Raw genomic sequence first — 13076 nt, forward strand, 5'->3', positions numbered from 1 at the left:
GTTCTTAGATGTTTTATCTGCACAAATGATGTCCATCTCGAAGTCCAGTACAGAATTTCAGTCATCCAGATGAAGGATGTTGACCTTGGAGACATTGACAGATTTGTCATAAAGAATGGGCAGATTAATCAAGTCTGAGAAAGGGATCTCCAGCTCTTTCTACATAAATCATTCAAAGCCCATAAATCGACCAATGTTTTCCGAATGAGTGTCTGCTGGACAAGAGTCCAAAACTTGTCCATCAAAGTAGAAGATTTGAGAAAATTTTTTTGAAAGACCTTTGAAAGACTTTGGAAAAAAAAGCAAAAAGAAAAAAAGAAAAAAAAAAAACTTTGGTCAAAAATGAGTTGGCTCAATGGGTTAGTTGGTTGATTACACAAAAGTGACGAACTCTGCGTCAGCCTGTGCTGTTCTGTGGCAGAGAAAGGCTCCCTGGTGTGCCATGGAATAGGAGACCTAGCTGGAACAAACACTGTGGTGTGACAGAACGCACAGTTTGGCATTCCTGTCCTGACACTGGTTTTGTCTCACCCTTCAGCCCTTTCGAGATAAGAAATGATGCCTTGAAGAATTTTTTCTCAAAGAGGTAACTCGGTACATCTGCCTTTGCATAACGAAGCCTTGCATTCATCAGGTTAATGGCTTGCTGTGCAGGCACCCCCAGATGACACACGAGGTGACGAGAACAGGTTGTGGGGTGTAACTAGCGATGGACTCATAGGCAAGTCAACAGTTCAGCTACTTTCTGTTGGCCCATCATCCCACGGAGGCCTTGGCGGGGCCTTCCCGGCTTGGCAAACACCGTCAGCAGGGAGATGGAAGGCACATATCCGGTGTTGGCAGCCACCTTCGAGGGCTGCTTAGTTTCTTTTACGGCAAAGGCATCCAACCAAGGAAGTTTGGACGGGGAAGAAGCGCGTGCAGACGCGTTATATATGGCACTACCGCTGGGCGATGGACCTGGCGATGGTGGAGCCCGCGGGGGAGTGGAGCTCGGAGGGTCGCGGCGGGGCGGGCACGGAGGGCTGCGGGCGGGGGCTCGGGGGCGTGACGAGAGCCCTGCACGTGCGTGGGGCCCCGTGTCCTCCCACCGCCGCCCCGCTCCGAACTCCGCGTCCGTCCCGCGGGCACATCCCACACCCCCGCACCCCCCCCCGCCCCCCTCTCCCATCACCCGCGGTTTCCCGGGCGCGGCCCCGGGCGCGCGCCCCCGCCGCCCCCCGCGCGCTGCCGGGCTCAGCTGAGCAGACAATGGGAGATCAAAGCCGGGATGGGGTGGGAGGAGGAGAGAAGGAGGAGAAGGAGCAGGAGGATGGTGCCGGGCGGGGGGGGGGGGGTCGGCTGGTGGAGCCGGCGGGGCGGAGAGCGGTGGTTCGCGTGTGGCGCTGCCTCTCTGCGCTCGATTAGTGTTCCTGGGGAGGGAGCGAGCGAGTGTAGCCGGCGGCGGACGGAGGGGTGCGGGGGGGCGGGGGGGGCGAGCACGCGTGTGAGTTCTGTGTGCGCGGGTGCGCGCGCTGCGTGTTCCCGCGGGCGCGCGCTCGGGCGCGCGCGCGGGTGCGTGCGCGCCGGGCTGTGCGAGGGCGAGCGGGGAGAGCGAGCGAGTTGCGCAGCTGCCGTGCGCGCACCCCCCCCGCCGCCGCCGCCGCCGCCAGCGCCAGCAGCAGCAGCAGCAGGGGCAGGAACAGGAGCACCTCACTGGCATTTAACGAGCGGAGCTGCTAGTTGCGCTGGAGAGAGACGCGCAAGGAGGAGGAGGAAGAAGAAGAGGAGGAGGAGGAGGACGGGAAGAGGAGAAGGAGGAGGGGAAGAGGAGGAGGAGAAGAAGAAAAAGAAGAAGAAGAAGAAGAAGAAGACGAGGAGGAGGGAGAAGAGGAGGAGGAGGAGGCCAAACGGACACCAACTGAAACAAAAGTATTTCCAAACCAGCACCCAACTCCACCTTGTGAGGCTCCCCCAGCATGGCTTCCGAGGAACTCTACGAGGTAAGAGCCCCCGAGCCCCGCCGGCCCTGCCCCCGGCCCCGCCGGCCACCCCACCCCACCCCGCCGCACCCGAGAGCGTTTTTGTTGCTCCCCGGGAGCGCCGCCGGGCTTGTCACCCACACTTGCCGCGGCTGCTGCCCCTTCCCGCTGGGCCCAGCGCCTGCGTGTGTGCCCAGCCTGGCCCCCCGCCCCCCCCTTCCCTCCCCAGTTTTGCCGGAGGAGGACGGAAATGTGACTGAACGGAGGAGACGGCAAAGTGTTACCGTGGCCTGCGCTCCCCCCCAGTCCTTTCCCCACGTTCACACAACACTTTGACTTCAGGAGGAGAAGGGGGGGTGCTGGATGGGGCGAGCAGCGCTGACAGCCCCGGCAGTGAGCACGTCGAAGTGCGAGCCCGGCGCTGTGCAAAAATGTGAGCGAAGCCGAGTTATTGCCTCTGTCCGGGCCGGGGGTGGGGGGGAGGAGGAGGGCAGAGGGGCTTTCCTCTTAGATTTGCGTCCATGCCAAAGTCCTGTGCCACCATCGTGTGCCTTGGCCGTGCAGCAAGCTGCGGCGGTGCAAAATATTAAAATTTAAACTCCTCGGCTCTTCGTGCTCCAACGGTAGGGTTGAGGTTGCGAGAGAAGCCAAAAAGATTGAAAGTTAAGGCTCTGACACGCCATCCTTCACTCGTCACTCGGGAGGTGGTCAAAGCGTGTGCTGACGGGAGAGGGAGGTCTTGGGGTGAAGAAGGGAACAAGGTGACAGCCGAACTTTGAATTTCCTTTCTTACGTGAGGCGATTTCACATCCTTGCCCTAAACTGAAAAGCATCATGGTTCTCTTGGATTGAACTTCCTTGTTTTTATTTTTACAAGAAGTCATCCCTTGGTGTGAAAAGCCATTGTTGTTTTGGAGCTGTTCCTGCCTTTTGGGTAGAGAAGTGGCCTCCCAAAACCAAAAATGCTCTTGTCTGATAGTTAATATGCATCCAGATAGTGATCTGTTAAAAATATGTATCCAGAGGCTTGAGCTCTTAAGGTTAAAAGGAGGCAGATAGCCTTCAGGACACTTGACAGAAGATGTCTTACTGTACGGCTGGTGCACGTGTATCTCTCTTTAATGGAGTTACATCTGTGATGCCATCGGTGAACAGACCCTGTAGAAGTCAGTGGAAGGTGCCTTGGGTGGGCTTGTATTTTAAGCGAGTTGACTGTCAAGCAGGGGTGCTGAACTGATAGACTAGAAAGAAGACCAAAGGCCTTATTCCCAAGACAGATAAATCATGGTGAATTGCTTAGGCAAGTTTCCCCGTCCTCATAATATGGCTTAAGCCAATCTTGAAGGGATCATCCCTGGAAGTAGGAGAGAAATTTAGGAACCACTCTGCATCTCAAGGGGTTGCCAAAAACTTGCTTTGAGTTTGAAGAAAGTTCTGTTGGGTTTGTGGAGTTGGGCCTGTAGACTGCGCTGTGGCCGATACTTGCTCTTCGTGTGTTGCTGTGTTTGATCAAAGATGGACAATGAGATGTTGGTTTCGATGGGCGCAAAGAAATGACCTGGAAAAGTCTGTTTGCTGGGCATTGGACTGAGGCTAACAGTGACCATTGTGCATGACTCTTCTTGTCTGTCTTAAATTGTGTTCAAAATGTTGCCTTGTTGGCTCAGTGGTCCGTGGGGCGCAGTCATCCTCTGGGCAGGTGGCGCATGGTGGCCATTGCGCTAATGCTGTGTTTGGAAAACACCTGAACGGATACTCTTAAATTTTAAAAATCAGACGCATTCTTTAGTTGTTCAAGTGCAAAGTTTATTTAAGATGCCAAATTTGTTAATGCTTTTGGACTCACATGTGGTCGAGCTGTCTCTTTTTTTCTAAATTGTTTTTCATTTTTGACAAGTTTTGTCTTATAATGAATTTGCTAGCCGTATCTGAAAAACCATAAAGTAATAAATTTTTTAAATATAGTGAGCACTGATTTGGGAAGGACATAGCTGCAAGTTGACCTGAAATGTTAATTATTAAGTGATTTAAACTATTTTGTGAACTGCCTGTGTTATTGACTGTGGGTTTACTTCTGTTTCATGGTTGTCTTATTTATATGTCATGCCATACAATATTGTTCGAATCTCGTGTTTGAAATCTGGTACCATTTGTTATACTTCCATTTTTCCTTCTGGATCTTGATCTGGTGTCTTGATCAAAAAAATGTTGTGTAATCTATTTGCAATTGTTAGCTTAAGTATGAATGCCAACTATTTCTGCTGATATGTGTCATGATTCTTCCAAAATACAAATGAAAAATGCTCTTATAAAAAAATGAAGGTAAGTTCATTTTTCTTTTTTTAAAAATAATCTTAATGGATTCACTTGTTGTGGTATTCTTTTTATTCTGGATGTCAACCCTGAAGAGAGGGAGCCGATCTCTATGTAGGCCAGTGATTTGGAATTCAAAGATCAAGACCTTGAAATCTACTAATGGATTGGCAGTGTGACTGTGGGGCTGGCCATGTATCCTCAATGTCATTTGTTCCCGTGCATTTTAGAGGTTGTGGGTGATAACTACCCACTCTTTTTTTTTTTTTTTTTTTTTTTTTTTTTTTTTTTTTTTTTTTACTGGGGTAGAAACATTGAAGAGAGTCTTTTTTTCTAGATGGTAAATCAAGCTATTGGTAATATTGTCAGCCTCTGTGGATGAAGCAAAAAAGATACTTTTTCTGTTTGCAAGTTTGTTTCTTCAAGGGACAGTGTGTTTGTTAGTGAGGTGGACAAACATGGAGAAGCTGGTGAGCAAGACAGGTGAAGGAAAACGTAAGAAGAGGTGCATCGGCCTTTTATTTCCCCAAGTTTGTTTCAACAAGCATTGACGTGGCACCTCTCTTTGTGTGTGCCTCCTGCAATTTGTTAGTGTGGTTTTTGAAAAATCCTTCGTACAGCCTTTGGGCATATGGTAGGGTTACCTTCTTCTTCAGTGTGACAACTTTCCTTGGGCTTACGGACCTGTTTCCCACCAACTGAAACATTGTTGGTTGGAAATGTTACTTTTTCTCATCATCTTCACTGGAGTAATTAGAAGTAGACCTCATTTCCAAGGTTCTTTGGGAAGCAAACTATGTTTGCTCTCTCTGCAGTCAAATCCCTTGACCTCCTTTGGCAAACTCTTGCAAGTGATGTCTGGGATTGAAGTTGTCCCAAGCTGGGGTTGGCATGACAAGTTTGTTTGATGAAATGTGGAAATGTTTCCATGCAAGTGCTCCGTGGGAGAACTGTGTGCTAGCTAGCGGGTGAGACGTACCAAGTTGCAGTCGGTAGACAACTACTAACCTGTGCTGAGTTTGGAAAAGTCTCTTTCTCTTAAAATTTAATAATTTGTTTTTGTATTCGGTGAGGTGGAAATGCATTGAAGTTCTCTGCTGTTGGACATTGTATCTAGTCAAATTACTGAGTGTTTCTGCCTTTTCTCTGGGAACTACTGGTACACCTGATACTCATAATATACATGGCCCACTGGATCCATTTATGTAGCTCTGGCTAGGCTTGGGTCACCATTGCTACTCATATCAAAACATTTTTACCGGGTTTTACTGATAAGTAAGCAGAACATTTTGTGTGAACTGTGCTGGTGCATCTATGCCGTGATGCCTTTTCTTCACTCTGTATTTCACCTTGGCGTTAGTCATAAGTGTAGTGTCTTAAGGTGTCTTAACCAATTTCTACTAAAATATTACAGATTAACATATTGAAAGTCCTGTACTTCAAAATTATACATTTTTGTATGTTTTATAGAATGGAAAATATATGTTTATTTTTTTCTAATTCTTCCAGTGGCTTGCAGAAAACATCTGCATTTTTTCATACTGATGTCTAGTATTCTCAAGGTGATATTTCACTTCCAATGATGATTCAGTACTTTTGGTTTTATTTTTAGAACTAAAGCCTTTGACATTAAATTATACACATACAGTGAAATTACAAACTGAAACAAATTTCAGGAGCAACTGGCTGAAGTTCTATGGCTTGGCATTAAGCTATGTGTCAGGTTTAATCACCTAATAAGTAAGCCCAAAGACACATATTCCAAGAAAATTTAAGCTTTGTATGTAGAGTAGTGGCCACAAGTCATAAAAAGCAATCCTATGGGCTGTTCTTCATCTAGTGTGCTAGTTTTTTAAATGGTAGACTGTAGAAAACTGATGGAGAAATGCTGTCATTTTGTCGAAAATTTGATACTGCATAGGAATTGCTCACTTAAACCCAAAGTTTCTCTCACAGCCCTAGTAACACTGCAGCAATCAAATCTTCATCTTGTTTTGTGCGCATTTACTGGAAAGTTTAAACATTTGTTTTGCTTAAGTTAACTGAAAGGGTAAATCTATTATCTACAGTATGCAGCTTGGAGTTGTAGTTTTTTATGGCTATTTGATGAAAAAATACTATTTACAACAAATTAGACTTGGCTGTTGAGGCACTAGCCATTTTCTCTTCTCAGTGAAATGGGTTGTCTTCGTTCAACCCGTCTTGCAGGAAGTCCAGATTGTCTTGGGGTCTGTCTTCTGCTGCTTGTTTCTGATGTGGTGATTCCCAAGACCTTGGTTAAAGATCTTATTCATAAGGAGGGTCTCACAGTCATTGAGGTGTAATGCCTGAGTTTTTTTGAGTTTGACAACTGGTGGAAATGGTACTGCTTGTTTCAGGACAGGTAAAAGACATAAATTTGCTTGACTGACCCTACCCAACTAAGACTAGGAATTTACATCAGACATGTTTCTGTTGCTTCCACCCCTTAGGAACTACACATCTGACTTAAAATAGAGTTGAGGATTTGCTGTTCATTCTCCGTGGGTGACTTTCACTTCTTTAAATCAGAGCACAAATGCAAGAGCATTGCAGGAATGGAGCCATCACGTTTAGTGCAAGAAACTTGACTTCTCCATGTCCCTTGCCGAGCTGCTTTTCACCAGTGTGATTCACCCCAGAATTCTGGACAAAATTGAGGACTAACGCCCTGTCTTTTGGTGCTGCTGCAGGGGAAGTGTCTGAGCTGCCCCTGGGGTTTTCTCCATTGTGCCTTGCCCTCTGTGGTGCCACTGGCCTGGCAAGGCTTGAGGCTGCTCCCAGGGTGAGCTCAAACACATGCAAGCGAAGGAATGAACCTCTGTCTGTCCCGTGTGGAACACAAATGGTTCACAGATACGGAGATGTCTGAACAGGTTTTATGCACAAAACTCCTTTGTATGTACATGTACAAAATCGCTATAGTAAAAAAAATGTTTTTCTTTTTTCTGTATTACTTATTTTGAATTGCTCATGTCAATGACAGAAAAAAAAAAAGATGGAAGGGAAAGAAAGTGGGAAAGAGATGCCTCATCCATAAAGCATCCATTAGCTCTGATAATTCTTAACCTTCACAGTCTGTCTTTTCCTGTGATTTAATTTCTTGAGTTTTTTGGTCAGTCAGAAATTTACTACTGCAGTGCCAGTTGCATTTAGAGTTACAGAACAATTACTTTCAAGTTGCAAGACTGTACTATCACAGAAGGTTGTTTCCACTATGCTGATGTTCAGTACCTCTTGAATGAGGATAAATTACTGGACACAAAGAACTTAATGAGACATGCCACAGCCCCTTGTTCTTCAGGAAGGTTGGCGTAGCTGGAACAGCATCACTGATGCTGTGTCCCTTTTAGACCTCTCAGTAGGTGCAGCTTCATTTCTTCCTGACTGCCACAGCATTTCTGATCTGTGCCAAAGCAGTAGAAAAAACCAAGTTACTAACAGTTATGCTTTCATCTTACTCAGCCAGAATATGTGATAACTGGATGTGCAGATCTGTTGGATATAACATATAAGCAGCTCTGTAATGCCACTCGTATTCTTCTGTAATAAATTCCAAATCTGCTGTTACTGGGCAGTGTATTATTTTTGTGTATCTGTTGGAAATACAAGCTCCACAAACTGTATTTGCAGGATACAATGGGATGCACAAGTCTCTCCCTGTTCTCTTCTGTGCCTTTGAGGTTTTGTGTGGCTTGATACCACATGGTAGATATTATGGGTCAATAAATACAGGGTTGATTATTTTTTTAATCTTAGAATAAAATATTTGTAATTCACATATTAAACATACCGTGTGGTTTGTCTGACAGTATGTTGTTAGTCCAGAAAATATCTTAAAAGTTTGGTATTCTATATTATAAATTGTATTTTCCAGAGCTGTAGTATCTCTCTAAGAAGTTTTTATTTTTCTAGTTTCTGATGAGCTTTTAATATTTACACACAAGGATTTTGTTCTCTTTGAAATTATTTCTTTGAAGTTCTCTCCATATTACTTAGAGGAAAAGAAAACTGGCATGTTACTGGCTCAGTACACTATAAAGGCAAAAATATTTACTATTTTCATAAACATCCTTGGGAGATTTACTTGTGTCCCTTAATGGTGACTTGTGGCAGATATTTTTCAAGGCATCTATTAATACGTATGAATATATGGAGTAGTGGCCACATAGGATGGATGTGGATTAAAAAACATTTTTTAATCATAGATTTTTAAATTACTTTAAAGCCAGTTTGGTAGGATTAATTACAAAATAAAGCAACTATTTTCTTAGTGTCTTTTAACTGGAAATTAGTTGTATTGAACTACTTTAACTCACTTTTGTTGTGATTCTTCAGTGATGCTTCACATTTTATTATCACAGTACATGCAATAAATTAGTAAAGCTCTGATCAAATCTTTCTTCTTGGCCATGTTAAGTGTGAAGGTTTGTTTCATTTCTTTTGTGGGGAAAGATAAAGTACGTATTTCAAGTGGCCTAACCACATTTGTAGTTGTGCTTCTCTAACTCTTCTGCCCCCACAGTTTCTTAAACTTTACGCCTTTTAAGGAAATTAAGTGTTAATGCCCATTCTTGGCTGATTGTCATAGTAGCACATGAAAAATCAAAACTGTTGTTTTTTTAATGTCCTGGATTGAAAGGGAGGGGAAGAGCTTCTTCTCTTCTCTTCTCTTCTCTTCTCTTCTCTTCTCTTCTCTTCTCTTCTCTTCTCTTCTCTTCTCTTCTCTTCTCTTCTCTTCTCTTCTCTTCTCACTTTGTGATTTTCATTTTTCAGAGGCATTTAAATACTTTTCTTAGCATCTCCACTTCCTGTAAAATACTGGATTATGGAAATTTGCTTGGTTTAGGGAAAAAAAAAAGAAAACATTTACTTTACTTTGGAGATGCCACAGTTTGAAGCAAGTTGTGGGAAGTATATTGTGATGTATTTATCACGGAAAAATGTTACATATACGTTTTGTAAATACGTATGTAGGGGAACCATTGAGGTACATTCTTGAGAGTGTTGAAATGGGTATATATCAACTTCAAAATACTTTCAAGATTATGATGTGTTGAATGTTGTGTTCAGTGGATATTCATAAGTCTGTAATTTTTGAAGTTCCGTTAAATGCACTTCTTCAATGAAGCATCATCAGGATATTGATAACATTTTTTGTTACCAATAACTAGAGGTATGAAGGGTACAAAAAAATTCAAAGTAAATTTGTGAGAGTTAACTGAAATATAGTTTGGCTAGTTGCTAAATCATGCTCATTTGTTGTGTTTTGATTTCAGCACCTGATTTTCCCCAGTTCTATGTATGTATAATACATATGTGCTTGTGATAGCACAGTGTGACAATTCCATTTTACTTCAGTGGCGAGGTCACTTACAGAGTTAAAACCAACAGACCTGGGATTGTGTCTGTAAGAAATAATAGAAATGTAAGGCTCTATGTACTGACACAAAAGATCCATCCAGTTCAGCACCATGATTCCTATCGCAGGTCCATAATGTCTTACTGTAGAGCAAAAAAATGGGAAATGTGGCACAGCAATAGTCACTGGGAGCTTTCATGGCTGGCTTTGTTGGGACAAGGCAGATTTCACCTTTGGTTATAAAGTACTGGCAGCATAACCTGAGCTGCCCAGATGTTCAGAGCCCATGTTCATTACCTGCACCCATCTGCCAGGGGATTGTCACTGCAGGCCACAAATACATTGTTGCTCCTGAATTCTGTGTTAATTTGAACTCAGATTTTTCAAGAAGTTGTTAGTGTATGTGATCAAACAAAACAAGCACTAACACTGTGTGAAACCTCCAGTCATCAGCTGTGTATGCTCTGGATAACCTATGGAGTCTTCAGCGCAGACTTGATGTGCTTAAAGACTGTATTCCAGAATAAGGACTAGCTGGCAGCTTTGTGTGAGTCCACTCAGACTAGAAAATTTGGAGAGAGGAATGTGCCCACAAATTAAGACAAACTGTAATAGCTCTTGTAATAATAACAACTCTAGGAATTAATCTCATTATTTGAAATTACTACTATTCTGTAAGTATAAACCACAGTAGATTGTACTGAAGTATAAAATATAAAATTAGGGAGACTGGAAACAGGAAAAAACAGTGTTTATTTCTCCTCTGTAGGCTTTTTGCCATTTAGTTACTTTATAATATAACTCCTAGGTGGCCAGTCATGTTTTCAAGACTAGCACATTTTTTCTCACTTGTTTAGGTCACAGATAAGGACCAAACTTGATCTTGGATTAGCAGTGCTTTCTAAAAACAAAGAAACATAAAGTGAGAGCAACGATGTTTATGTCAGAATCTTTAGCTTTTGTTCTTAGTACATTTTTCTCTGGAATTAGGTTGTAAATATAGTTGTGCTAAATAGATACATTCAAAGCAACTTGTCAGTTGAGTGAGCATTTCCAGCAAAACAATTTCTAATGTTTCCTGAAGAGGATGCTTCGACCCCAGCTTGCCACCTTCTTTTGTAGCCGAAGGAGTAACTAACTAGGTGTCCAAGCATTTCCAAGTGTAACAGAAGATTTAATGCAGTGCAGTTTTAGAGCAGTCAATCAGTTTTCACTTGTGATATAGCGAAGACAGAAGTTTCAAAGAGAAAATTTAAACTGTTGGTGCACATCAAGTTTTTTGGTAATATACATATGCAGAGAAGGTTAAAGCCCAGTTTTGAAATTTGTTCTCTTCTTTGTCTGGTTCATATGCTTAACGTTATGTGCTTTGGATTTTGATTTGATTGTACAAAAGGGAATGTGTTGAGTGGGAGGAAAAACGGACATTTGATCTCTGTTTGGTTATAATCTGAAAAAACTTTCATAAGACAATATAATATGGAAGTCTAGGACAAGTTTATGATTATATGACTTTTGAAGGTATTGGCTTCCAGAGAATTAACATTAGAATGAGCTGTATTTTTACCCAGGTCGTCAAGGAATGATCAATAACAACAAAGAATTTTTTTTCCAGATGCTGAAGGCAAGTAAGTTGGCTTCCTGTTTCAAAAGATCCATCAGTGTTTCAGATTGCATTTCACTCATGTTAGAGGCATCTCTCTTCTATCAGGGCATCTCCTTAATTGATTTGTTTTTCCTCTCTCCCACATTGTACTCATCAGCTCTCCTGAGGTTTGTGCTTATTTATTTAAACTACCCAAGAATAAAATACTGAATGAGAAGATGGAAATCACTGTATTTGAGGATGCTTCTTGGAGATGTAACTTTGTAGGACTGTTAAAACATGGAAGCTGGTGCATCAAGCAGATGTTGATTTGACAGCTTATGTCAAATGTCAAAATTTCCATGACTACAGAAACTCAGTAGATATAAAGGATAATGACTTCACAAAACTTTAAAACTGTACAAAGATGGGATCTTGTACATTTTTTCATCAGCAGGATACATGTCACAGCTGTATGCAAACTGTACCACGCTTTGCTACTTTCTTAACAATAAAGATTTAATAACACGGTTGCTTGTCTTTTATTGGATTTTTATTTTAAATGTTTAATGAGGAAAAATCATTAAAACACCTTATCTTTAAAACCAGTTCTTTACAAGGATTGATTTGGAGTTTAAGCTCAGTTTTGCCCTGAAACTGGTGTGATGCAGAACAGGTATATTGAATAAGATGGTATTTTGGGAGTTATCTGTGTGTGCCACAAAACATGGATTTAGTGGGGAGATAGAATGAGCACTGGGATGTGATATGGATTCTGTCCCCATGAATGTTAGGTTTTGAGGCACTCATAGTGATAGATGAAACTTTACTGTTACTCATTTGTATCTATACCCATATTATTTTCCTACATTTATCCAGATAAAATAACTATGCTCTGTTCTTCATACCTTCAGATACTTAGGAAAAGAAGGCAATGATGGATGGCTATCTGTTAAGTTATACTTAAAATGTGAGATGTATTTTTTCGGTACAAGTGAACATCTTAGTTAAACATAATGCTGGTATTGTTCTGTAAAATGTGAAGTTCTTTATTGATGTGTGTTATTTAAATATATTCAGTGTTAATTGAATTATCCAACTCTAAGTTCCTTGTTTAAGTAATTACAAGTGAGTTTATTATAAAAAATTCAATCCTTCACACCTGAGCATATATATATATATATATATATATATATATATATATATATATAATCAAAGCTAAGAAATGTAACAAAACTGATTCCTTGCATGCACACAAAGTAATTTCTTTATTATGGTATACTTACTGTCAAGCAAAAATAATGGGAATTAATGAGAGTCATCTTTCTAGCCTGTAAATCTCTCTATGTGGGTTTATTATTTCTATTAGTAAAATAATGCTTTATTTGGCCCTTTATTTTTTCTTTTGTGCACTTGTTTATATTTATGAAGCTTGAACTAACAGTGTGTGACTAAAGGTGATTAATTTGGAGAAAGGGATTTTATATCTCTATATGCTAAATAAAGACTTAAGGTATACGGAGACAGTAAATTATGAGAAGGGAAGAAGAAAAAAATGCTTGACTCTAGAGCCAGTGGAATTTTATCTTGTGCTTTTCACTAAATTAGTGCTCTCATTCTATTCATTTGTCTCTTTTGTCCAGTATTTGAGTTCTACCTTCCCAATGTCTTTTCAATACCTGCCTCTCTCATTTTCAGTCAAACCACCAGAAAATTCTTTTTCCATCCAACTTGTTCAGAAAAGGGCACTTTCAGTGTGGAATTAGTTGTCCATTGATTGTAAAATAAGGATGTTTTATGTTTTTCTGCAAGAATCTGGAACTTGGTTATGTAGTGA

The 13076-nt window shown here is 41.7% G+C and overlaps 1 protein-coding gene across 1 annotated transcript in view; it reads left to right on the forward strand.

The window, feature by feature from the left end:
- Window positions 1-1559: 1559 nt before the first annotated feature.
- Window positions 1560-13076, forward strand: part of CDYL (chromodomain Y like) — a 112767-nt gene continuing 101250 nt past the window's right edge. Inside the window, exon 1 of the mRNA XM_066187559.1 lies at window positions 1560-1982. Coding sequence (XP_066043656.1) covers window positions 1959-1982 — 24 coding nt within the window. The 5' untranslated portion in view covers window positions 1560-1958. The remainder of the gene's footprint in view (window positions 1983-13076) is intronic.

This window comes from Chamaea fasciata, unplaced genomic scaffold (genome assembly GCF_029207755.1).
Source record: "Chamaea fasciata isolate MVZ Bird 193981 ecotype frontalis unplaced genomic scaffold, bChaFas1.0.hap1 SCAF_1, whole genome shotgun sequence".
Lineage (NCBI taxonomy): Eukaryota > Metazoa > Chordata > Aves > Passeriformes > Sylviidae > Chamaea > Chamaea fasciata.